Genomic DNA, 26,667 nt, shown 5'->3' on the forward strand with positions numbered 1-26,667 from the left:
CTGACAGCAACCTCGAGTCTTTGTTGTGCTCTGTTGACAAAATCAACGTGTCTAATTTGAGAAATCGTTCCAGGAGTGATGTTATTTGAAACTTTTAATTCATTTTCATGGAATTTCACTAGTCGGTGATCACATTGGGTGTGTTAATGCGAAACATATTTTACCATTTGGGAGCAATAAAAGCACTCCCAAGAACATCGCCCTCTGATGATTTTTAGACTTTTGTCTCTCATACTGGCCATCTTGGCCAGTTCACGTGTGTGTTTGGCTGAATTTATAGCCACGACCATTATGGGCTCCATGATTCCCTTGCTAAGCGACTCGCTTTATGTGTACCATGTGCGTACTGTAGTATCAATCATATTTACAGCGACCATGACCTCGTAACTTGTCGGTGCATGAAAGGGAAAGTGGTGTGTGTGTGTGTGTGTGTGTGTGACACCAAGGTTACAGCTATGAAAAAAATGAGGAAAATTCAGACAATTTACAATAGCATTGAAAAGAAAAACGTGGTGCACTTTTTTTAAGCAGTGTATTTTGTTTCGTTTCATCTGTAAATTCATTCCAATGAGCAATTCAAAATTGCTTTTTTGTTTTTTATCATCATTCACACTTGCAGACACATCACACAGCATTTTCCAGCCGAGTAGTCAGCTTCTAATTTTCTTAGAGTCTAATGGATATGTTGGAGATTACTTGGGATTTTGCAGTCACACTGTGGATTTAAATTCTTGATATATGTCTTCATTTCTTTGCTTGTTTTAGTCCAAGTTGTCATTTTCAAATGGAAAGGGCTTTAAAGTATTAAAGTTTCCCCATGGCACTCCATTTTTGCTGTTCTGGCTGAGTGGGAGGATAAGATTTCATTAACAACGCTGATGTGTCTTTTTGTGCCAGCAGGTAAACCGACACTGCTCTGCACAAACACTTTGTGAGTAAATAAAAGAATAAACATGTTGTTCCAAGCTGAAAACATTGTCAGTGCATTTGTCCAGGACTTGAGACCCGCCTGGCCGGTAAAAGCTGTTATTTTGTTTCTCAAGGAGTAGTTTTGCCATAGAAAAACACTATTTCAACAGGGTATGGTATATGGGGGGAAAAAGTGGAATCTTGGTTTGTAATTGTAGAGGGAGCAAAGGAATAAATCATTTTGCTCCATAAACAGAATCGGCAAAACTTCTTGTGCAGACGCAGCACTTAATAAATAGACTAGCTAGAACGTCTCAGGGTAGAACAACGACCTCAGCCAAGACCCGACAACAATCGTTTTAATCGACGCCAATTTGTACACCTCCACGGATGGACACCTCAAATATAATTAAGCTTCAGTGTTATTAAATGGCAGCATTTTTGTGAGTCTTCAAGAAATTGAATTAAAAAGTCAAAATTTTGCACGGGCAGGCAAGTAACACAATACTAGAGGAATAAACACAACAGATTGAAATTTAAAAGATACAATCCATGATTTATTACAGAAAAGAGTGATATCCAAATTTTCTTATTTTACATTGTTTTTTTCTACATTTCAATATTTATATAGATCTTTTTTTTTTACATGTAAACAAGAACCAAGTAAACCATGTTACTAATACACTCAAGTCACCGCTCAACAAAATGTCTGCCCTAATACTTTTGTTTCTGTGCATCCACTTCTCAAATAAATTCCACTCCAAGTTTTCAGAGAGTGCAATGTCAAGCTGTTATTACGAATCATTACAATACTCACATTGTGCTATTGCCAACAGCAGTAGGAGGCATTAGGAAAACGTTTCTTTCACTGTGCCGACTTCATACTTGTGTTAGGGAGCTCAGCCATGATTGTTTGGGGGGAGACAGAAAACCAATATAAACAATTAATTTAAGATGGTTTCAATTTACCAAACTTATTCTTGAACAGTTAGAATAACTGAAAATCATAGTTTTTTTTTTTTAAATCTAGAAAATAGCCACATTGTATAAAATTCACTTCCTCCACGAAATACGTGTCTGGCCCGGGCTTTCTAAAATCCTCAGTACTGAAATGTGTTTGTGATATGTTTAAGATAAACTTATTGATGTTAGCGCTGCCAAAAGGAGGCACTAAACCATGCAAATTGGACTGTACAAGAATTACAACATGCATAGATTTTCAATCTTCACATAGCAGGGAACCCGAAGTAGCTTCCGAACAATTAGTCAGTCACTAGCGGGAAAAATATTTTAAATGACATTTTCTGATAGAATACAATGAAAGCAATCTGTTTTTTGTCAATGTTTTTTAGAGGTGATTAAATGTCAGAATGAATATGCATGATTAGGATTACCTCACTAAACCCAAAACACATCATGTAGGTGGATGCATCATTGCATATTCACCATTTGATTGTTTTGTAGAAAATGTGATTGAAAACAATCATCAGCAAGCATTCAGAGGACACCTGAGAAATGCAAACAAGACATTGGTGAGTGAGTACAAACAGCAAAAATAAATTAACAGAAAAATGAATAAATAAATCCTGAACCATATATACACATAGAATGGCAACATAATTGGATTACTTAGAAAAAATGAATCGTAGAATTTTTTTCCCCCAACATCAGTGATAGAATATTTTATTTTTATTCTTTGTTTGTTTCGTGTAAATGTGGAAAATTTAGAACGCAAACTGAGGTCTTAAAAATATCTCTTTTTTGACCATTTCAATGCAGCTTTCATTCCACACTTTGAGGTAAAGGTCAAACAAATATACTTGTCTTGTTTCCAATCAAAATGGAAAGTTATTACCCATAACACAAGAAATAATAGCGGGATAGAAAAGGATTTAAAGCAACAATAATATTGTTGGACTGGCCTGGTGTTTGTTCTTGCATCTGTGATAACATTAAAATCTTTTTTTCCCCTTCCAGATTAAAACAAAAGAGTTAAAAAAAAAAAGAAAGTAAGTATCCGGACGTATTTTGACTGGAAATTTGACAGTATATTTTACGTTGTAATTGAGTGCATGTGGTTTGGCCTCAAAATGTGCCACTCTGATTTTCCAAGTCATGAATGAGCAAAGACAATGCCAGGCGGCTTTCCTTTGAACCGACCAAATTTCGAAACAATTAGCATCACAGCGGAGTTAAAACTGCACTTGGCTGGCATTCTTTACTCGAGAAGAAATGTCTAAGTGCTTTTCTTTTTTTTTTTCCTGTGGCAGCGGATCGATGTTCTTTGTGCAGTGAACATCCAAGCCACAGGTATGTCCAAAACGATCCAAGTTTCAACCATACTCCAGCCCTTCCAATAACAAATGAAAAACAGGCCATGAGCGTAGAACGAGGGGAAAAGCAGATTTGCGGCTCCTGCGTGCATACGTCGCAGTTACGTTTCAACGGACGTTGTTGTTTCAGAGCCATTAGACCACAGCGGCTACCTAAGTGTGTGACTCTCGTCCAAAACAAAAAACGCTCAGGAGCAGAACGCGTTAAGAGAAGACTTGTTGCACTTGAAAGCGCACGTGCAGCACAAACAGGCACACGTGATGTCGACGCACAACTGTAGGCACAATCATATCGCTAAAAATTCACATCCTGCAAACTCAAGGCAGTCGAGCTCGGTAGGCATTAGCACAACAAACAAACAAACCAGGCACCGAGTAGGGATACAACAACAACACTACCATGCACTTTCTAGGCTGCTGTAGACAATTCTCCATGATGAGTGCTGTTGCTTTTTTACATCTTGCCACAAAGAGTATTCAGCATGCTTAGAGGGCCGTTTACAGTCGCTTTGCAGGAACCTCGTCCGTCCCGTTTGGAAACGAGCAGGAACTGCTAACGCTCGGCGAAGAAAACGAAAAACATGCAGCGAGTCTAAGCAGACGAGGTGCTAGCTGCCACACGGAAAGAGAAGGGTGCAAGATGGCTGACCAAGTGAACCGCTGCAGCCCTTCTCCTGCATAGTAAACATTACAGTGGTAGTGAGGCCACGAGATGCAGCAGAAGGGAGGAGGAGGGGGAGGGGGGTGGCGGGAGATGCTGCCGCAGGAAGCCAGGTGATGGATCGGGAAGGGTGTCGGAACACGAGGGCGGCGCCAACTCGGCAACAGATGGCGAGGGAGGGAGTATTCGCGATGAAGCAGCTTTAAAGTGGCGGGGGTGTCACATGGGAAGTCTTTGGTGAATCTGCCGAAGGTGAAATAGACGTTGGCTGGACACGTGAGAGGGGGTTGAAAAGTTAAGGCCACTCGTGGTGATAACGCAGTCCGTTCTTCTTGCGCTCCTTCTGCAGGTGCTCCAGCTCCGCCTCGTACATCATCTCCTGCATGAGGTACTTTTCTCTGCGCATTCGGTCACAAAGGTCCTTGGGCATGTCCGGAATGAGGTACGCAATGAAGGACTTGATGCCAAACACCAGGTGCTGAGAAAAACAGTCACCAGTATGAGGAGGGCTTGATTAATAAAGCGAAGAGTAGACGTACCTCAAAGACAATGATGAAGGCCAGTCTGGCAGCCAGGACGTGCCAGAACTGCAGAGTGAACTCGTAGGGCACCTTGCTCCAGGGTGGGGCTCTGTAGTCTCGATACCAACAGTATTCCGGCTCGCTGCTGTTATTCAGCACACTCATATCAAAAACAGAAAGGCTGCTATTCATGTACCCTCGCAAACACCTGCAGAGGCAAAGGAGATGTTTAGCACACGTGAAGCTAAGCCACTGGTGCAATTCACATCCTTCTTACTTGTCGTCATGGCGGTACGCCCTGTCCATGCAGGGGCCATATTTGAAGGCATATACAAATCGAGGGATGTAGTCTGAGGTGATGGCGATGACAAAGGCGTTGGTGATGACAGCGAGCACGCCGATACCTTCAAGGATCCCGTGCCAGATACCTGATCAAATGCCATCAATATTTTACAACGGGGAAACATCAAACATGCTTGATCAACCGGCAGTGTGTACTAACTGTGAATTCATTATTGGTTGTGCACACTTTTAATCGGTTATTAGAATTTTATTCTGTCAAATATCGGATTTGGCACCGGCCTAAAAAAAATTATAATAATTTCTATTTACAGTTACAGAGCGTAACTTCCAAAATGCACAAATACTAAGAAGCCACAAATGACTAAAATGTCAATGTGATGTTGGCTCTATTTCGATGTTTGTAATATGATGACATGTTCTTATTTACAGCGTTTAAGAGACTTCCAAATGGACCTTCGGTGTGTATACATACGTACATAGATTCCTAAATTGTTTCCACGTCTCTGTCTTCCATTAATATAAATATGCCAGACTGAGCGTGAACAGAGTTAGGAGATTAAATTTAAGATGACCCCTTTGGAATTGGGTGCATATTGAGCTATGTTTAGAGAATTTTACACAGAAGTATCAGACTCACCGATGTCTGTGGCCCGGGCAGGCATGGGTCTCCTCCACTGGGTGACAAATTTGTAAGCGTCCAGACGGATCTCGATGATGTTGTTGAGCAAAGCCAGGAGCGGAGCCAACGGAAACGCTGCTACGAAGATGGTAGTGAAGCCAAACTGGAGGACTGAGAGGAAATGATAGTTTGCTCAATAATACTTTGACAATTTTTGGAAAGCCAGGAAACTAGTCAGATTCAAATTCTTTTAATTTTTATTTTTTTTTCAAGTTAATAGACCTGGTAAATCCTTTTGTCTGCTTCTGTTATGTGTTACTGTCAGGCCCAGAAAGTCTTGTTTGCTGGCCTATAAGAAGCACTGACCCACATTTACAATTCCATTTTGTTAAATTTCTCTTGGCTGCACTATATGCACATGAATGATTCTTCTTTCCCCCGAATTATTATTTTTTTGCTCTGCCATGTCAAACTCAAGGCCATCGTCCAATGTAACTTGAATGATATTGGCACAAAGACTATTTCTTGAAGCATTTCGATTTTAAATTCACCGCAGAGTGCCAGCGAGCCGGCCCACAATAATATCCTCTAATTGGTTGCTCAAAGCAAAACTGTTCCAGCCATGTTTGACGAGCAAAACACGTCTGCAAAGTGACGGGCGGACTGCCGAGCATGACGTATTTGATTCTATAATAGATGATCAATTTTTTGTCAATGATTAGTAGGTGCCAACTAGGTTGTCTTCCCATCCTATGGAACACAAACACACATTTAGTTTGCCTTGTTCATCAACACAGTTGCACAATGATTCACCCATTTCTAGGTACTCGTCCACGAGACCGTGTGCGTTCATGGGCTGCAGATTCCAGTCTTTATCCCACTGAGGTAGCTGACTTTTATTCTCCACATTCTGCCCTGCAGCGCCACCACCTTTCTTCATCTTCCTACGAGACCACCAGTTCTGCAGCAAACTAAGAGAACCACAGGTGCACACAGTGACTCAACTCGATAACTATTACAATGCAGTCAAAAGTCTCAGCATGTGTTATGGGGGAGGAGGAGAAAAACACAACAGGATGTAAAATTCAATCAAAATAATAAGGAAAAAAAATATTTGCAATGAAATAATACTTACGGATAACCAAGCTCCATGAAGTTATTCCAGATTTGTTTGAAGAACATAATGACGCCCATTTGCAGGCACAGATCAATCAAACAGCCACTCGGGTGACACTGAAAGAAAAAGAAGAATCAACTAGATGACAAGAAACATTATTAGATTACAATTTCATGCCTAGTATTCCAGATCACCACATCATTTTAATTAGGTGCTTATTTAATGGTTGGATGATTTCTTTTAGTCAAAGCAAATGAGACAGTCGTTTTAAGGAAATCTTTAAAAAAAGGAAATTATGGGGGCTTTATCACAGCTCAAATAATCACCCACTTGAGATGACGTGTCCTTGCACTCACCTCCTCCAGTCGCCACCGATTAAAGAGTTTATTGTATTTTCCAGGCCTGCCGGCAAACCTAAACAAATCGAGAATTAGTTGAAAAATTCAATAAGAGGAAAACTAATGAACTCTCGAGCGGGAGGGACGGCCACTCAATTAGGTCAAATAAAAACACATGTTTGAAACATTTCTAGACGTTTGTGTGACAGCACATAGAGGAAATCCATTTTCCACAGAAATGGAAAATGATTTTATGAAATGACTAAAATGCCGGTCAGGTTCCTAACCTTTACTGAGCCATTTATAATGAAAAATAAAAAACAAAAAAGTAACAAAAAGAACAAACACTGAAATATTCTTGGCTTAATATAGGCACAAATTTACTTTTGGGTGAAATATGGGCCAGAATAATTGAACGACAAAATTAAGTCTGGATTCTGTTTTTGCAGATTTACTGACAAGGGGTTTGGAAAGTCAACACTTTGCGTGATCCACTGTAAAAACAGCAAATGTGATTCATGGCCTACCTTCCCAAGAAGAATGCAATGTAAAAGGTGGAACTGTTCAAGTTTACGAATTGGAAGAGGAACATCTTGAGAGCAAAACTGTTCTCCCATTCAGATTCTGTCCTTGGATGTTCTGCAGGGGGACATAAAGGCTTGTCAACAATCTGGGTCAAGAGCTGGAATAATGTTAGTGATTGTCTTGTGCTCACCTAAATTTGTCAGCAGATAGGCCACTTTTTCATACACCTGACAAACATTAGCAAGGAAACAATCAGTGGCAAAGAAGCAGGAGGAAAAATGAGACTTTCTGGCCGCGGGTGTGGCATTTCCGGGAATAAAGTAAATAAAATAAACGTTTCAAGGAACATTTGCTGGCGTTTGATCTGCAAACACAGCAGATGATGTGTCTGTCTGAACACCCACCACGTTGAGAGACATGATGATCATGAAGTTGATGCAGACGCCAGTGCCAGAGGTGGCAAACTGCCAGTTCTTCTTTACAAAATGCCAGTTGAATGATGCAAACTTCTCCATGGCAATCAGACGGAAAACTACCACGGCAAACACGGCTGTCAGGACCAGCGAAATCTGAGCGGAGGACATTTTAAGAAAATGTTAGTGCGCTTCAAATTTGAGATAAAACCATTTATTTTTCAATGCTGATACTGATGATTAAATGTCAAGGAGGCCGATCACCGATATTTCAAGTTGATTTTTATTTGTGCTAAAAGGGAAAATAATAGCTTCAAAGTTGGATGTTGATGATGTAAATAAAATAATAAAATAATAAAATAATAAAATAATAAAATAATAAAATAATAAAATCATAAAATCATAAAATCATAAAATAATAAAATAATAAAATGATAAAATAATAAATAATAGTTATAAAATTATACAATAATAAAATAATAATAATTGTGCCATGAAATTTAGTCCAGCAGGGGGTGTTGTAATGCCACAGCTGGCGCATCAAAACCACTCCAGAGGCAGCACACAGAATAACACACTCACGAAAAGCCCCAATGAGAAGATTATTGAGAGATCAAAGGGTTTACCATGAAGAATATTCCGGACACAGATACCATGAGCCGGCTGAGCTTGTCTGAGAGAGGCTGGAAAGGCTCGGGCTTTCCAGATACGGGATTGACCCGCTCCACTCTGGAATATTTGGCTTCAAACTGGGGCCGGAGCTCCTCCTGATGAACGACACACATTCCGTTTATGAACTATTGAACTGCAGATGCTTTTAGCAGAACACAATGGCGGTGTCATATTTAAACCAGGCACAGCACAAAAATGAAGACCAAATCATAAAAGGTTGACCACAAGGTGGGAGGGGATCTATACGTGCCTCCTCCTCCTCCCAGTCAATGAGATCCCAGTCGTAAGTCAGTTCGGCTCTCCTCCGTTTCCAGAATTCCAAGAAGACAGTGGCTGCGGGGATCCATCACATTATTGATTAGCTTTGAGGTGCAACATTAGTCTGACTGCTAATTACGGGTGCAATCAAAGAGCACATCCCAAATGCAAAGCAGTCATTACGACACACACGTCTTCAGTCCTCTGATGGTAAAAGAGGTAGCACAAGCGTACTAAACCAGTGATGATAAGATAAATATTTTTGTCCCTCTGTCAACGTGACCAGCAGCCTATGCAAACAAATAAGGAGAAAAAAGAACGCCACTTATTTAAGAGACACAAAAGTGCACTACATCGGTTCCCCTGGGCAAAACAATGTTTTCCAGACACCGACACACATACTAAGACCTCAAGTGCACTCAGTGGTGCAGCCCTACCTACTTTTGGTCCACTCTGCCAAAAGCCCTCATGCTGAATTCTGAGCTACGGACCACAGTCAGCAAGCTGGAACCTCTCTGGGCTCTCCAGCGCTCTGCTGCCTTCATTGAGCCCAAACATAGAACATTATGTGCCAAGTGTTCTCTGCGGGCACAGGTTATTATTTTTCACATTGGCAGAAAGATGGATGAGGGCCAGGAGCTGCAGAACCATTTACAGTCCACCACACAATGAGGCCATAGCTGGCAAAGCTGGAATATACCATCATCACTTGTGTACTGTGTACATACAGAACATCATATTTACACAGCGGATTGCAAATATTCAGTGAATGCATGCATGCCAATGTAAAATCGATTAGACCTACCCCAGATAGCCATGAAGATAGCGAAGAAAACGGTGCCACCGTTATCAAACAGATGGGTCACCTTGACACACAACAAAGGTTGCCGTGAAACATGGGAGCTTGTCAAGCAACATTAAGATTTACACTCAGCAGACACAACATTAATCCTACTTCGTTTAATGACATTTAATAGAAGGGTTGCATAAAAATATGGCGTTTACGAGGAAAATAAAGCTCAGTTGTATTATTGACACTGATGAATAAAGTGCTGTAATGGTAGTACAGTTTTCGTTTCTTTGTGAGCAATGTGAATATTTTCAGTGGTGTGAAACCGCATTGCATCATAGTGATTTATTTTTGCCTGTCTCATGTCATAATTAAGACAAATAGGAGGGTCGGTTCTTGTAGCGCATTGCAGTCTCACAATATTAGTGAAAAGTTAATTGACTGTAACACCCCCCCGTCAGCGAGACAATGGTTTGGTCCAAACAGGCTATTGGAAACAGATGAATACTTACAGCCTTACCCAATGTGAAATCCAGGGCGAATTTTTTTTTTTTTTTAAATGACATCCTTGTGTTTCATTTTAACCGTTAATAGTAATAATTAGCCTTAGTATAACTGGGACAAGCAGTATAGAAAAATCGATGGATATTTATCGAATGGGAATATTTTCCCAATTTTATGGCGCCTCTAGAGGTCAAAGAGGTCACATTTGCCATAATACCTACTGGGCAATTGGAAAGTCTTCACATTCTTATATTTCTAGTTTGAATACATTTGTATAAATCTCCCCTAGTGCCACAGAAAGAAGAAAAAGAAAAAACTTTTAGATTTTGTCTTTATGGGGAGTTGTGTGTAGAATTTTGAGGAAAAAAAACAATGTAACCCCATTTCATAACAAGGTCATCATACAAAGTGTGACTACTTTGAAGATTCCCTGCAAAGTGCACCTGATGGCACCAAATGTATTTTTCTGGATGTAATTTTAGAATTGTCACTCAACAAAGCTGTGTGAAGACAAAATAGCAAACCTTTGCATAAACGCAGCTGTCACTCAGCCTCCACGGCTTGCAGGTCTCCTCACACATTGGACACATCGTGATTGTGGTTGCTTCGCAAATTTCTTTGCTGAAGGGACAAGCAGTTCCTTAAGCTTCATGCCCTAATGTATGAACAGTATGCACGCTCTTTGTCGTAACCCCAGGCGGTGTCATCTGACCTGACTTGGCTGGAGTCCATGGTGAAGAGTCCGTAGAGGAAGACAAAGACGCCAACCAGAGCAGCGGGGATCAGCATGCCGGTGTACCAGCCCAACCACGCAAAGTAAAGACCGATTTTCTCTCCGAAGTAGCGTCTGAAAGCGACAGACAAGAGAAAACGGCACGTCATCGAGCATGTTTCAGGGTGTCATGTGAGGAGGATGTGTCGAGCCATATAATAAGAGCCAATAATGCTAATTAGCTTCCTGCTACATTGTCTAAAAGCTTGTGCTGTTTTAATTATGTTTTTAAATGGGTACAAGCCACTGACTATTTAAAATCAGAGTACATTAATGTTATTGTGAAATATTTCAGATGCTTGTGAGTTTTGCTCAAAGCCTCCAGTGGTTGTAATCTTGCCGGGCTTTTCTTCATTGTGACAACGAGGCACTCTAATGCAGCCACCTTAATGCAAAGACCCAATCCACATATTGGCTGGCAGGTTAATTTTTTTTTCCCTTGCTCTTTCTGACAAATGTTTAAATGTATTGGTTCGGATAGAAAATAGATACAGTAGTCTTGTTTTATTGAGTAGATTTTTGAAATTTGTAAAATAAATACTGTTTCAGTCAACAACAAAAAATGTATTGATTTTAATTATCGTTATTGATTTGCTCTCAAAAATCATTCGCTTGTTCTGCCTTTTTAAAGTTATCAAATCTGGTTCCTACCAAGAGATACTGTTCTGTTTTTAGCACTTGTTTCCATTTTAAACCAAGTCATGAAGCCCTTTGTGGAGGAGGCAGGTTAAAAAGAAACCACTCATGTTTGATGTGCGTGATGCAAATGGAAAGAATGTAGGTCTCATTCTCATCCGCAATGAGTTGACTGAGGCACTTTGAAAACCTGCAGTGTCTGATAAATGAATACGTTCACACGACACGAGGCAGCGTGCACAGGAAAACTAGGTTACTCTTTATGTCTCACTCCTTCAATGTATTTAAAGCCAAACTGTGGCTTCTAATTAGCGAGGGAAACTTCAACCAATGGCAGAGCACCTGATGAGGTCCAGAGGTTGGTATTTGTACCAGATCCCCCAACGAGCCCAGCGCTCATAAAGAAGGTGCCTGTGGTTCTGGGCACCATGTGTCTTGATGGGATGTCGGCTTTTGTATCCACCCTGAGGAGAATGCAGAACCCATAATGAGTTTGTAAACACCTGTCAGCAAAAATCCTGATCTTCTCACCTCGTGTGGAGGGAAGGCAGCCTCGTACGTGTTGTTGCCCAATAATCGGTTGATACCTGCCGATTACAGTTTCAATCAATTCCACAATTGAACATCTGCAGAGTATTTTAACAAACCTACTTATCAGCAATTTATCAGCAAGTCTTAAATAGGTTTTATTTGAACCTGTGTCGTCGTTTATGCACGTTGTAAAATCCAGGAAGGAATACGACCTTTCGGGATACTGTACTGTGTGAATCACATTTATGCAGTGAATGCTGACACCCGCCTCAATGGAAAGCAAGCAAATGGGTTGAATGTCTCATTGGAGAGTGGTTCGACTTTATTTAAAAATTCATGTGGCTTCCATAGAAGCTCTTCATAGCACAGCTGGCTGTCACGTAAGAAAGGCATTAGCGTCAACGCAGGAGCTTGTCACGTAATGTAGGAATGTTTGAGATTTTCAAAAAGACATATGGGCCCACATTATTGATCAGCATTGTTAATTAAATACCTAAAGGCAGAATGTCATAGGCATGAGTGCACATCAAATTAAGTGCTGAGTGACCCTGAAAAACTGCCAGAAGGCGCTTGATGCTGATTGGTCTGGATCGGACTCGTAAAAGTGACAATGCTTTGATTTATAGCAGCGGACATCAGCATGCGGTTAAGAAAATAACTTGACTAAATATCAGTGGAGTGAACAGTCAATTTTGTTTTGAATGGTGTTGTAAATAATGCTGTGCCAAAATTACAATCCCAATTCACCAGGGTGCAACACGATCAAGGTTTCATTAAGTGTTAATGGCACTTAGTAAGTTGCCTTGTGGATTCAAAGACAAGCAGAATGAAAATACAAAGCCATAAAATCAAGTACATGAGGTCTTTTAACCATTTATAACTTTGTGCTGATTATTAGGCTGTCGGCATCATACCTATTTTTAACTTTCCATCCTCATACTTAGTGCGCTGCAGGACATGGTGGACGATTCTGCTTCTGGTCGAGTTGGAAAAGAAGCTCTCTCTGTTGTTGATAGTGAAGCTGGGTGGGAATGAATTGCGCAAACCATTCGCGACATTGAACATTTTTAGGTATTATATGTTGTCGAGTGATGATGTCTTACTGATGCATGCGTGCTCGACTGAAGGGGGCAGTGTAGCAGTCGGTCTCCTCCAGGTCAGGCAGTGCTTCCTTGTCCAGCTTCATGGGATTTCTGGGAAGCCAGCTCTTGATCTGCCGACATCTCAGATGAAAGCGGCTGCACAGATGGAGCACAGCAGGAGGGGATTAACCATACAGATTAGTAACATGAAGATTGTCTACGTTGACATTATCAAGTGGATCATTAACTTTTACTCCGGCACCGACAAGCCCTAACATCTCAATCCACTCTACAGATGCACTGCAAATAATTGTATTAGAAAAGGGAAAAGAATTAGAGAAATGTGGAATATTTTACTTGATTTAACCAAAATATCTGCCAGTGGAGCAAGAAAATGTGAGACAAAATTGATGATAGCCTCAAAACGCTGATAGAACGACAGTATTTCTCCTTTTAAACTAAACATACTAAAAATTAATAAACAGTTTTTATACTTCATGAAGCCATGTGTATATAAACAACATCAATTACACATTTTGTATTGAACCAAACCGCATAACTTGTCGTACAGAATTCCGCTAGCCTAATGCTAACACACAATGCTAAACATCCTGGACAGGCTATTTAAACTAGCATCATTGTCACACTACTTACGCATCTTAAAACAACTCATTTAGAAACACAAATGTCAACATACAAACATTCTCAGCTGCATATATTCTTTATCATCTGCAAAAACCAACCGCATCTTCTGTGTTCCATCAGTATGTGTAGTAGGTCTGTGAGTATTATACTGCCCCTGGTGGTCAAAACTGTCTTAGCAGGCAAAATGTATAACCTTGAGAAGACAATTTGCAAACAATATTTAATAGAGCCATTTGTTTTCATGCTGCTGCTTATCAATACATAACCCCTTGCCACGATGAAATCCATCCCTCCATAACTCAAATTGATTTAATTTGAGGCCCAGACTCATATTGCAATATTGCAATCTTGAGAGCTTCCTCGCATTCAACTTGAGGCACTGTAAAATGACTTCACGATGCTGCCACCCCAGTATTGATTAACACATATAAATGGGGACTTTGTGAACACAGAGTTTATGTTCGCTGTGAAGAAAGCAGGTACTCGGGTACAAGTATTGATATGGATGCGGCAAGCTGCCACCTCCTGTATATGGTCCATTTGTTCAGCCTGTGAGTTGTGACAGACCATTGGTAAACACTCAGAGCATATTTATGTCTGAGTTTTCAGTTTAGTACAACCGAGCCAAAGCTAATGGTCATCATTTCATCAAAAGTCATACACAAGGGAGGCTATTTGGGAAATTGTACTAAAAGTTAAATACAAATCATTTTACAGCAATATGGGACGGCCAAAATATATATGTCCAACACAAAATGTTTGCAATTGTTCAAGTTATGTAGAATTTTTTATATTGGAATATTTTGCCGGACGAAACAAAACAAAGGCGCTTTGTTGGTGTTTGTTGATTCGTCACCGCAATGCTTCTGTCTGCTTGCAGAGATAAGACGCAGAAATTTGGAGTCCTGTGCGAAGCTTGGACATCCCTTGAACATCACTTCAAAGCGCGACTGCATCATTCTAAAAATAGTATGCAAATAAGCCCATGCCACTCGTTGGTGTTTGACTGAAAGATTATAGATAGTTTCATGGAAAAGTCCTCATTATTGTGGGTGAGTGGCAGAAATATTGTTCTGTGAAAAGGGCCCTTGACATGTTCATTCTTACAGTGTCTGACGTGGTGAGGCAGCTCATTGTTGAGACAAAATAAGGAACGGCAACAATGCATTTGACTCCGGATTCTCAAATTCATTTCCGATGGCTTACTTTTCAATCCTTTGTATCTTTTATGTTATTATTTCAATGCAGATAAGAAAACACAATTTGGGGTGTCCTCAACTCCTGCCTATATATTTTTTTAAATTACTATTTAAGCATCCAACTTACCTGCCCAAGGTTTTGCTTTTCCAGTCTGTAAAGTGGGATTTTTTCCTTCCGCAGGGAAAGAGAGACACATTAAAGAAGCTTCCAGCCACTGAAAGAAAATATGCGGTGCAATTAAATTCCTTGTTGTGTTACCTGAAAGGCATCCGGATGTTCATCTGCTCTGCATATTTGCAAAGTGTGTCCCAGGGAGTGTGGACTTTGACGAACATGATGTCATTGTTCGTCAAGGAAGGCTTTGCGAATCATAGAAAATACAAAAATGTTGTATTTATTTTGAAAAAGATTTGTAGTAAACATCCATTCATCTGTCCGTCCAGCCATCCATCCATCCATTCGTATTGAATGTGTTAAAAAAATGAAAAAATAAAAAAGATGGTGATAAATATGGGTTAATACAACATTGCAAGAATTGAATGGCACTTTTGCCTATTTTTATCTTTGATAAGAGTTTTCACCTCCTTTTCCAGCATTAGGCCCTGAGCACGTAAATTCTTCTCAAAGGTGCATCTCTTCTCTACCAGCGGACTGGACTTTCTATAAACCAGGATGTAGTCAATGCGCTTTTTCCCATCCCGGAAGAAGAGTCCAGATGCATCTGATGGATTCCTGCTCTGCAGCGCCAATAAAAGCCAAGACAGTAAACCTGAGCTCCAAATGCTAAAAAGAACACGATGTGTAACATCTTTATCATGATTACCTTGACGGAATCTGTGCGGGCCTCCAGCTTAGCCCGTGTGCTGGCTTTTCGGGGCAAAAGTGACCCGTCTGTTCTGGTTTCACATGGAGGAGTTGCTTCCGACTCCTCCGTGTAGTCATCCTTACCATCCTCTGCTGGACACACACACGCACAAAGTGGAATAATTGTACATGAAAAAATGTCGTTAGTTTTTATTTCATTTGTCTTGATTTTCAAATACGGTTAGTTTTAATTACTTTTTAGGGCGGGTTTGTGACAGCGTTTGGAAACGTTAGGCAATACTAACTCAATTAATGTACAATACAAAAAAAGCTGATTTTGCAGTGGAAAGGCGAGGAACATTTCTTGAGGAGAGTGAATGTGCAGACACATGAAAAGATTGTCCAATGCGCAATGCAGATATTTTATGTTAATGGATCTTGCGCACAACAGCATGTATCTTCTTCTGTAAATAATGTGTGTGTGTGTGTGTGTGTGTGTGTATAAATATATATATACTTTTTTTCTAACTATTACAACACTGTACGCAGTACACCGAGAAGAATTAAAGACTCCTTCGGCATGAAACATTTCCATACAGAAGTGCAGTGTAATTGGAGCATCATTATGACACACTAGTTCATCCGTCTGAAACGGCATATGACGTACATTGGATCATTGTCTTTTCCTTTTTCCCCCCCTCATGTCCTCTGCAGTTCTGCCAATTGCATAGTGTGCATAAGACAAGTACAAGTAGAATGATGGCACCGCAAGCAGATAATTTTTAATTATATTTGTCATGAACCTGTTACGAATGAGTAGCAGTTAATTGCGGGTAGAAGAAGTCAACAATTGTAAAATTGCACTTCATAGATGCTTCTAACAAGGGCCCATTTTCAAGGTTGAAGTGTTTGGATACCAATAAGACCATCAGTAGGAGGAGAACGTGGCTAGACAAAAATGTGAGCGGAATGTGATTAGCGACCATTATCATAGATGATGGAAATTCTGCTCAATAATTTGCGACATAATCTTGTTCTAATCTGGTAAACATATCTTTTAGTGCGAATATGACAACGCCTAAGGCAAGCGTGAACACATGCACACACTGATGATGTAACGGCAGTCTGTGATGATACTGACCTGTCTGCGGCGGCAGGAGGCTGCAGGAGGTGCTAATGCTCTGACTCAGAACCTCCGCTTGGGCTTTGGGCTCCGGGCTCAGAGGCACAGACAGGAAGTGGTTGAGGTTGATGGGATGGGTCTGACTCTGGGCCAGGCAGGGCAAACTGCGGCGGGACGGCTTTAGACTTTTCTCCTTCAGGATCTCGCTGATGCTGGTGTGCATGCCTGGAGAAGCAGAATTTTACTGGGGAAATACGTTTTGAGAGTGCTCCACAATTTCATCGTGGATTACGTTAAAGAGCGCTCATCCATTTCAATGAACAAATGTGGAATATAAATCTTGGCTAAATCAAATATATCCATGCCCAAGCTCCCTCACAAAGACTTAACAGGCCCATTCGTAGCTTGACGACTCTTAAGTGCTCTTACACTAAGTTGCTTTGGATCAAAACTGACATCATCTGATTTTTTGCCTTTTGTAAGAAAATTCATCCCATCTGATTTACTACATTTCTTCCTATGAAAATAATAACGTCGGCTTTAGTTTTAGCCTGAAATGGTGTTTAACGGCCCGACTCGGTGGCGTAAATTAGGCATGGCTAATACTCGGACAAGTCTGACAGGACACTTGAAATGCTTTTCAATGTAAATCATGCGAGTAGAGCGACTACAACCCAAGTGGTAAACATAAACACGAATTATGACTTTCTGACAGTGTTAACAAGCACTGAAAATTAAAGGTGCGTAAAAAGAGAATTGCAGGCTAACCCGACATATGAGGTTGCGTTACATTACACATAAACTGCATGTTTACTGGCCAATGCGGCTGACAAGTCTGATGCTTGAAAAGACATAATCGGCAAATCCAAAAATGGCCACAGCCCAGAAAAGGAAACCGATTGCGTGCAACTTTTTTCTTGCGTTCTCAGAAAATAACACCAGTATGTTATTGCTGAAATAAATGAATAATGCAGGAGGGCAGTTGCTGTGAAGGCGTGCATTCTGCTTGGGCTAATTCAACATTGTTTGAATCCCCGTGGGGGTCTATGCTCCAAAAGAACAATTTGCAAAGTGGAGAAATTCTCATTGCAGCTTTTGCAGAAGGTGTGAAAGCTGTGAATAACTATTTAGCACTATTCTTTGGCTTTTTGTTTCTCATTAGCTTCACGGGTGAGCTGACTCTATGTTCGTGGATGGAAGATTGAATTTTTTTTTTGTTAAACCCTATGTGGCGTAACTGCAAAGAGGCGAGTTAGGCCGCAGTATGGCGGATCTGACAGATGAAGGTCTGCGCCGCTGTAGCGGTGATCAACACTAATTGCGGCAAATCAGACCAACTACTCCCATTTAAATGTGATTGATGTAATGAAAAATAATAATAATTAGGTAGATTATTGCACTGCTGTGGATTATTGCATTGCATAAAAATATAAAAACAAGTAGATGTCAAGAAGGGAGAACTTCCACCATAAAATGGAATTAAAAGAAGGGAAGGTGGGGGATAGACAGATATGCTCCATCTATTTATGAGCTACTGTAATAATGATGATGATGATGTTGATTCCCTCCTTCATGGAGGTGCATTGAAAGTGTCAGCGTCAGCACTTCTCTGCCATCAAATTACTCAGCTCGATAAATTGAGTTAATAGCAGTGAAAGCAAAAATTGAATAACATTTATATCAGCGGAGATTATTTTCAAGGTCAAAGTGATTACCAATGGTGTGATATGACAAAATTGTTGGACAAGACTGAAGGGCAGCGATGAATAGCAAAAATGCGCAAAGGCTAATCACCATAATGGAGGTCCAGCAATGGAAGCGGCTCACTGTCACCAAAACATTAACATGAGGGCAGCCGACATATAAATTCACGAGACTGAGCTCTCGCTTCATAATGGGGACACGATGTTCTTCCACCTCCGGCGAGGAGTTTTTTCCGTGACCTTGCACGGCTGCATCGATACATCCCCGGGGGTGTTGCCGCAGCTACAAGCTGCATAGTAACTCATTCCCCTGAAACGGATCTCAGTGGGATTCCCCAGCGCTGTTACATGACAAAGGATGTGAGCACAAGGACCCGGGAGCCCACTGATTATACTGATTATTTTTTCTGCAGCGCACAGAAATGGAATGAGGAAAACTGGGAGCTTAAAATAAGCATACAAAAAGAGAGAGAAACTTCATCAATCTTCAACATCCATCATTTCATTCATGATGGATGTTCAAATGTTCACCACCAGTCCAAAGAAGCTGTTTCAAATTCAACGAGTAGTAATTTGGAAATTCAAAATTTAGTGAATTGCAGCATTGTGGGATGGGAAGTAGACTTTTACCAGCCAATCCGCACTGTGTGCCTCATTTATATTCCATAAACCCGACTTGGAGATCATATTGAATAATAACACTCAACACAAATAATATGAAAGATTAAAACCAAAGACCAGATTTTGAACGCTCTCTGCAATGGTGTGAATAAATGTTACTGCTTGAGGAAAGTTGGCATCTTACTAACACAGTTCACCTCCAAATGCTTTAATCAGCTCTCCTGCAATATGAAAAAGAACAGCTGAGCTTTGAGTTGTTAAGCTCTCATTCGATAAGCAGTCATATTGTGCCAATTATATCAGCAATTATTATACATGCTGGTGAGAAAGAAACAGATGCAGCATTAGCTTGCTTGCTTGCTTGCCACCTGGTGTCTCTGAATGGAAGACAAGAAGATCCATCTTGTAACTAAAGTGTCTCAGTATCGGCATGAATAATATAAGCGTGCATGTTCGACTTATTTCATTTCCATGCAACTCCCACACAATAAACACATGCATATTCCCCAAAGGCTCAAGGTGCTGGAATATTCCACAAGGCTCTCTATGTCTGAGATGACACAACAGTGCTGAGACCACTTAATGGCCCCGCAGAGGCGAGGCTCAGTGATCCCGAAAGGATCTTCAAAGTCTAAAATAGGTCCTACAAATTGGACAGGTTTGTTGTTGTGTGAGATTGACTCCAAGGAAATTTTAGAACTTGTGGAAATAACAAAGACACTATCAGATTGTGAGGTTATAAAAATGTACACACACACGTTTCGAGGTACAGCACGATACACTTAGTGTGTTGAGTGAGATGACTGAATAAAAAAATAAAAAAGGTTTATAATACAATCCAGTGCTTAATCTTACTGTGGGCTGGCTAAATTAATCCTGTGTGTGCTTTCAATGTGTGTGTGTTTGCTGATTTCAATACCCGGAGAACGAGCTGAAAATACAAGAATACTAAAAGGAAATAAAAACAAAGCGATTAGGGGGGAGTGAGTTAATGTATCAATGTTTACAATCAACATGTGGCAACACAACATTATGTGCTGCCATTAAAATAAATAACTAAACCACACTCATCCGAGGGGAGCTGGACGAAGGTCGTGATCCGGGATTTGGATCTTCTCTGTGCAGCCTGCGCATGGCGGTCTTGTGATGTGAGATTAAAAGGATTATTCTTTTAGGCATGGGGCATGACAATGTATAGCATTGTGAATATGCTTGGCTTGTTTTTGTGCGGAAGCATTCAAACAAACTGTGTGTCTTTTATGTGTGATCATTTCTGCCATCAAAAAAAAAAAAAAGGATGATGCCTTTTTGAGTCATTTCTCTTTTTGATAGTCAAATTTCAATCATTCGGAATGCAAACTGAAGCACAAGAATGTTTCGAACGTTAAATAAAGCTACAAAGATGTCTGAATCTCCGAGTCTTATCCGCCTAGCATTCCCATTCGAAGCGTAATTATTAATTAATTATTCATCTGCATTGGTCTCAAAGCACTTTTCGTGTCTCGGCTTTCAACTAAGTCTGCATCGTATAACATTAGATGGGCAATTCTGCCTGCCTGAGTGCATTTTAGATCACCCCAAAGGATCCTTTTTCATGCCTGTTGTTTAGTAGAATCAAACAAAAAGCCACCAGTCTGGAATTATTCAGACTCAGATTGGGGGGCTGCATGAAAGGTCAAAGAGGGATGTTGGCACCAAAACTCGAAAGAAGTGAGACCAAGGACATTAGATTTGGAGACAAGATGGCACCATCATCAAGATTTGTACAATTGGAACTCTTGCTCTTGGCTTCTTGATAGTGGATATAAAAAGTCTACACACCCCTGTTCAAATAGCTTTTTTGTGGTATTAAAAAACAAAAAAACAATGAGAGTATCAGTAAAATTTTTATTAAAATTTCAAAATTAGAAACCGGGGTGTGTAGACTTTTTATATGAACTGTATGCAGTGCATCTATGCAGAAAATACCCCAAAAACAGCAAAGTTTTGCAAAACAATCCTAAAAGTTGGAGCCAGAACACTAAAGCTGCTGCTGGACTCCTACTAAAACACAAGCTGAAATATCCCAAGGCGAGCTACCAACCAAGGTGATTACCATCTTATTGCTATCATAAATACATCAAACACGAATAAACATGGTCCCAGCTGTAAACAGCAGGCAATAAAAGACACACACAGAGATACACACAGAGAAGGTGGGCCAAAGCAACTGCAGCGGCGTATTTGGATTTGCGTATGTGGCCAACGGGGCAATAATTGTTTTCAAAGCAATGAGACCAAGCATTGTTTCATCATGCTTGCCTGTTTCATATCAAACGAACATAGATCAATAGAATCGGTACCTAAGTCCAGAATAATTTTGAATATTCAGCTTCATTTTGCAGACCATGTCGAGAGGGGCAGCGACGGCTAATTTGCAATACACAAGTGCATCCATAATTGATGAAGCAATTAACATTTCAGATGGTTTTTAAAATGCACCCCTGCTCTGTATCATGTTCCAAATCAACTTTCAGGGAGATTTTTAAAATGGCAAGAAGAGAGCATGTCCTGATCCAAACTGCCCTCAAAGAGTTTTGTCTCCAAAATGACAGCACGGATACAATCAAACGTGGAGACGAAAGGGCTCGCAAGTTGCTTAAACACCGGACCAAACTGTAACAACAATGGTGACCTTACTCAAAGGTGAAGCCACAAAGGAAATAGTCAAGAGCTTCCCCGGAGAACAAAGACAATTTGCTCAGGTCCCTGATGGCAGCTGTCGTCTGCTGTCCACGTGCAGGGTGACCTCAGAGCAGATGTCATTTTGAGCTCCTGTTAGACAATCCTGGCACAACCTCTGGATTGCATCATTTGTGCTGATTAAACATCCTCCTTATTTTTAGCATCATCACTTTGCACCCAGGGCTGATTGTGTTTTTAATGACATCATTTGGCTTGTGAGAGCATTTGTGAGTCGCGGCTATTTAAAGCTGCAGCGTTAGAACTGATCATTTGTTCACACGCTAAAAAAACAACAACAACTCATCGTTGAGTCACTACTTGTACAGAAATGAACACGCATGAGCGTGATGTGCAACAGTAGAATCGGAATCTGTCCTCAAAGCGACGTTTACATCGCTACAAAAGCATCTGCTGCTTGTGTAACAGCACAGGTGGCCTGTTCCACACTGTGTAAAGTTACAAAGACACACACACACAGGACCTACTGAAACTATAATGACACTAAACTCACAATAATAGCATTCTGGCTTTGACACTAAATATCCTTGAATTCAGAATCATAAAATGGCTTGCCAAGCAAATGGTTGAAAAATAAACAAAGTGGCGATAAAGAATAATTAGTGATCCGGATATTTAGTCGAAACTCGCAGGTGTTGTGTAGGTTTTGTTGCTAGCCACAGAGCAGCACATCGCTTGTGATTACCAGCTATGCTGACGATGATACTAAATGTGAGTTTATGATTCATCTGCCAAACGGTTGAAATCCACTCAAATATATCTAGCAGACGGCTGTGCGTCATGCTTGTGATCAAAATTCAGATATGATTGCAGTAGAAAGGTCATCACTTCAGGATATTTGTTTCACCTCGTGAAAAATTAACACTCACTGGATGCTTTTCCACCCTTGGATAGCTTCAGATTTTAATGACCGAGTAACGATAGGGATCTAATCGAAGGCATCTCTACGAAATAATTTCCATCTAGAAGCCTTTTAATGCCCCCCTGTGTGATGCTGTTTATGCCGTTATGCGAGTACGGTTTGCCATCTGATGGCTACTTAGATGTCAGCTAAAATTATTTTGTCATCGATTTTAATCGGGCACTTAGCACTCACTCAGCTATTGAGTGGGATGTGAAAGTTCAAGTCAGCTTTCCAGGTCCTCTGCTGCCTTTCAAATTTGACACAGAAATATTCAAATATGCAAGTCAGACCTCCTGCATGATGACAATTAGAAACATCACATACTTTTTCATCAACCAAGGAGTTTTTTTTGGGAAACTTATACGGTTTCCATTTGGCTGCATGACTTTTAACAGCCTGCTGTAAAATCTTTTTAAATGTCAAAACCAGTCAGTTGGTGACCAGAAGACCGCAGTTGCTTTTTATATGACCAAAAGCAAAAAAACGAGTGACCTTTAAGCACGTTATGCCTTGAGGTGCACCAGTTCAAAATGTTGGATGTCCTTTCACTCCTAACAAAGCACTAGGATCTCCAACTGAGACATTTATAGGTAACTAGTCTAAATTCCAAAACTGAGCTCTCTTATGAGCACACGATGTGATAGTTGGAACAAATTGGTTGCTTAAGAGACTTTAAAAATAATCACATATTCAAAATAACAAGCAAAATTAACTTTGAGTCCCTGGAAGAAAGGTTTGCTTATAGAACAACTTATACAGCATCTCATAGTAAAGACATTTGACGAGCATTGGATAGAACACAAGTCATACTTAAGTTATTAGAAAAAAATGCTAATAATTTGTGCCTAGAATATGTAATTCCCAGCGGTGACCTCAGGATTATGCTGCACAGTGGGTATTTGTTTGCACTGATTGAATTGTGCATAAAGGTCACGCGTTTCCTGATTAGACCATGCAAAATGTTCTCAATAGCTTGTCCTGCAGTATCTTATACATCATGCAATAATATACTATAAATAAAACTAGTGCGGTGGAGAAAGGATCTTCATAAGAAACTGCAAGACTTTCAAGCAGCGGGTTTTAGCCTACAAGTTGATGTTCATTAAAAAAAAAAGTACTGAACACGAGGAGAAAAGTATAGAAAAGCTCAGACATCCAGCAGCAAAGGACACGCATTGGCTGCACTTGCAACCCACCTTTCTGCTGCTTGAAGGACTGGATGGAGCCTGAGTGGTGCACCATTGCGGCGATCTGGTCTTTTCCCACCTAACGAAATTCCTTAAGTCGAACTGCAAACTGGCCGCGTGCGTGTCAAACTACGTTGGGGTTGTGTAGGTGTCCTCACGGGTTCCATCCTGCCTGGAGAGCTCCTTGCTCGGACGATCCGCAAAGCGCAACAACACCTGTCTAAGCTCCGCATGCGCCCCCCCGCCCCTCCCTCCTCCGCTACTCGTGGCGAACCATCGACGGCTGTTGTCATGGTGACGTGCAGGGAGGGAGGGGGGGGGGGGCGGATAGAGTAAAGGGTTCAGCCGTTCAGGGATTGATGGACACGTCTCCCCCTCCGCTCCTCGATTAACAAACTCCAAATAAGATGCACGAAAGTCACACGAATGACAGTTCTCTAATAAAGCGAGAAATTAAGGATATTGATCCGCGTATTGACCGATCGTCGACTTTTAGTCACACTGACCCCCAACATGCAAAGGCTAATGAATCAATAGTGCAGGCAAGGTAAAACAACACGGAGCCTCAGATGATTAAAAACCAACAGACTGTGAATAGTTTTCCAGACTGATCCAAAATGGACACGCCATTAGGTACACCTGCAGAATGTAATGAAATCCTAAATAGCAAAAACTGTCTTTGAACCAAGGTGGGCACAGCATAAGCAGAATTTAAAGGCATTAATTAAGCAATTTTTGGGGTGAAATTGGCCAATTACTCCATTTTTATAATCAAATTGGTTAGATCGCCAAATGATTCCCGAGCGCGGCACCGCTGCTGCTCACTGCTCCCCTCTCCCCCAGGGGATGGATTAAAATCACATGGGGATGGGTTAAATGCAGAGGACAAATTTCACCACACCCAGATGTGTGTGTGACAATCATTGGGACTTTAATCTTTAATCTTTTTTATTGTAAATAATTTTTTTCAAAAGCACATTTTTTACAAATATTACAAAATATTTTTTAACTTGATTATATACTGTAATTGGTTATTGTATTTATCAAATGTTATGAATCTTTTTCCATTGGTTAGTTTTATTATTTTTAAACAAATTATCACTTGTGTCATTCCCAAGATATTTTACTTTTAATTGCAGGACGTATTTTAGGGATGGACAAACAATGAGTACTGGGCCGATACGAGCCATATTTTAAGGTATCCGTACTTGTGGAGGCTACCTATACTAGCCAAGAAAAAAAAAATTTGATATTGAGTATGTCCTCTTCAGCAATCATCATTTGTGTCAGAAAGCTTCACTTCTTTTTTCACATGTAGCTAAACAAGAGGGTCAAAATATTAGAAACACCTCTCAGTAAAATGTAATCATATTACCCTATTTTGATACAGTCCTGATATTTACTCTCATCGAAATATGCAACGATTGAAGTGGCCGACATGTACAACAGAGTAACACGCAACGGCTGCACCACAGGTCAGATTGTTGACTGGCCAGCAGTAACAAAGTCGTTACAAATAGACGCCACATGATTTCAGCTCATTCTGTCCTGCACAAATCTGCTCTGGCATCGCAAACCGTAGGCAAAAAGTGCAACAATCAATAGACACACTGCTGCAGGGCAGTCCTTCTTGGAGGCTAATTGTTATCCATTCGTCAGGAAAACTATTACTTCCGTTGTGCAGTACAGCTGCTAACTGGATATTAAAGCCGGTGGTTCAATTTTGCCTTATTTCTCCAAAGGGAAGACAGAAGACACAAGAGTGCATTTTATTTCTGGGCTAATCAATGTGCCTCAGTATGCAGAATATTATAATTTTGATTTACTTTCACACCCAAGTGTACATCACAGAAATTCTATCCTCGTTTTTTTTTTTTTTTAATGTTTCTCCTCAGTGGCAAGTGAATTTTCAGCTTCCAAGGTCACACGGTCTTATGTCAAAGTCAAGCACAAAGAGCTGCAGTCAGGACCTGAAACCTGGTGACATCTAGTCTAAAATAATAAGAACGTATACACTTTGGAGGAGAGGCAGACAGGTGCCATATAAATGCAAATACCATCTGCTGTCCTCCTCCCCCACTGGTAAGATGTAGGGAAGGCGATTTGTGGAGGGGCGGATGGTGAACATTGCAACGGCAGGCCATTTAAAACTCAGAGCTACCATCATTCCTCTTGTTGGGCCGCTTAATAAATAATCAAGCAGCTCTTATCGGGTTAGCACCATTTAAAAATTTCATTTCTTCCTTCCCCTGCTTGTTGAGATGTAGGTCAGATGATAGCATTGCAGGGGGAGCGGACTTCAATAAGAGTAAACACTGCTATCATGCGGTTGATCTGGTAACTGCAACCTTCATATTCAGGGTTTGAAAAAGTCCACACTCCCCTGTTCGAATGTCTTTTTTTGAGTGGAACAAAAAACTAAATTTTGAAATGAGAGCTATAATTGATGCATCTTCTAATTTGTCATTATTTTGTTGTTTCGTTTTGCGATTATTTTCTCATTTATGTTGATTGGGCAAACTTACCTGAGGTCTGCTCGCTTTGGGTGGTGTCTCCAGAGTGGGTGTGGGCAGCCGACGAGCTCCAGGAGGCTGACTGGCTGAGGCCAGCAGAGGAGCGGCATGCCCAGTTGGCCAGCAGGGGTACCCACATGCAAGTGTCCTGATGACATGATCCTCCTGCACATATTATATATCATATTGTCTCTAAGCACAACCTGGACATGGCAAATATGGGCACAATAATCAAAGCTTC

At 40.7% G+C, this 26,667-nt stretch overlaps 1 protein-coding gene across 7 annotated transcripts in view; it reads right to left on the reverse strand.

Moving 5' to 3' along the window:
* Positions 1-1,438: 1,438 nt before the first annotated feature.
* ano3 (anoctamin 3) overlaps positions 1,439-26,667 on the reverse strand; it is a 28,509-nt gene continuing 3,280 nt past the window's right edge. For 2 of the 7 annotated variants that reach the window (XM_037253509.1, XM_037253512.1), the window contains 25 exons: positions 26,439-26,591; positions 16,775-16,981; positions 15,653-15,786; positions 15,411-15,566; positions 15,088-15,188; positions 14,956-15,003; positions 13,006-13,140; positions 12,817-12,923; positions 11,903-11,958; positions 11,714-11,835; positions 10,676-10,810; positions 10,488-10,584; positions 9,475-9,535; positions 8,662-8,744; positions 8,366-8,506; positions 7,731-7,895; positions 7,517-7,553; positions 7,329-7,440; positions 6,820-6,877; positions 6,482-6,579; positions 6,160-6,317; positions 5,365-5,517; positions 4,702-4,852; positions 4,443-4,632; positions 1,439-4,381 (listed from right to left, as the gene is read on the reverse strand). In XM_037253509.1, the coding sequence (XP_037109404.1) occupies positions 4,199-4,381; positions 4,443-4,632; positions 4,702-4,852; positions 5,365-5,517; positions 6,160-6,317; positions 6,482-6,579; positions 6,820-6,877; positions 7,329-7,440; positions 7,517-7,553; positions 7,731-7,895; positions 8,366-8,506; positions 8,662-8,744; positions 9,475-9,535; positions 10,488-10,584; positions 10,676-10,810; positions 11,714-11,835; positions 11,903-11,958; positions 12,817-12,923; positions 13,006-13,140; positions 14,956-15,003; positions 15,088-15,188; positions 15,411-15,566; positions 15,653-15,786; positions 16,775-16,981; positions 26,439-26,591 (3,041 nt within the window). In that variant the 3' untranslated portion in view covers positions 1,439-4,198. Of the gene's footprint in view, positions 4,382-4,442; positions 4,633-4,701; positions 4,853-5,364; positions 5,518-6,159; positions 6,318-6,481; positions 6,580-6,819; positions 6,878-7,328; positions 7,441-7,516; positions 7,554-7,730; positions 7,896-8,365; positions 8,507-8,661; positions 8,745-9,474; positions 9,536-10,487; positions 10,585-10,675; positions 10,811-11,713; positions 11,836-11,902; positions 11,959-12,816; positions 12,924-13,005; positions 13,141-14,955; positions 15,004-15,087; positions 15,189-15,410; positions 15,567-15,652; positions 15,787-16,774; positions 16,982-23,922; positions 24,160-26,438; positions 26,592-26,667 lie in introns of those variants that run through there. The other 5 variants (XM_037253511.1, XM_037253510.1, XM_037253515.1 and 2 more) reach the window with 5 other exon arrangements.

The sequence above is a fragment of the Syngnathus acus genome, chromosome 6, assembly GCF_901709675.1.
Source record: "Syngnathus acus chromosome 6, fSynAcu1.2, whole genome shotgun sequence".
Taxonomy (NCBI): domain Eukaryota; kingdom Metazoa; phylum Chordata; class Actinopteri; order Syngnathiformes; family Syngnathidae; genus Syngnathus; species Syngnathus acus.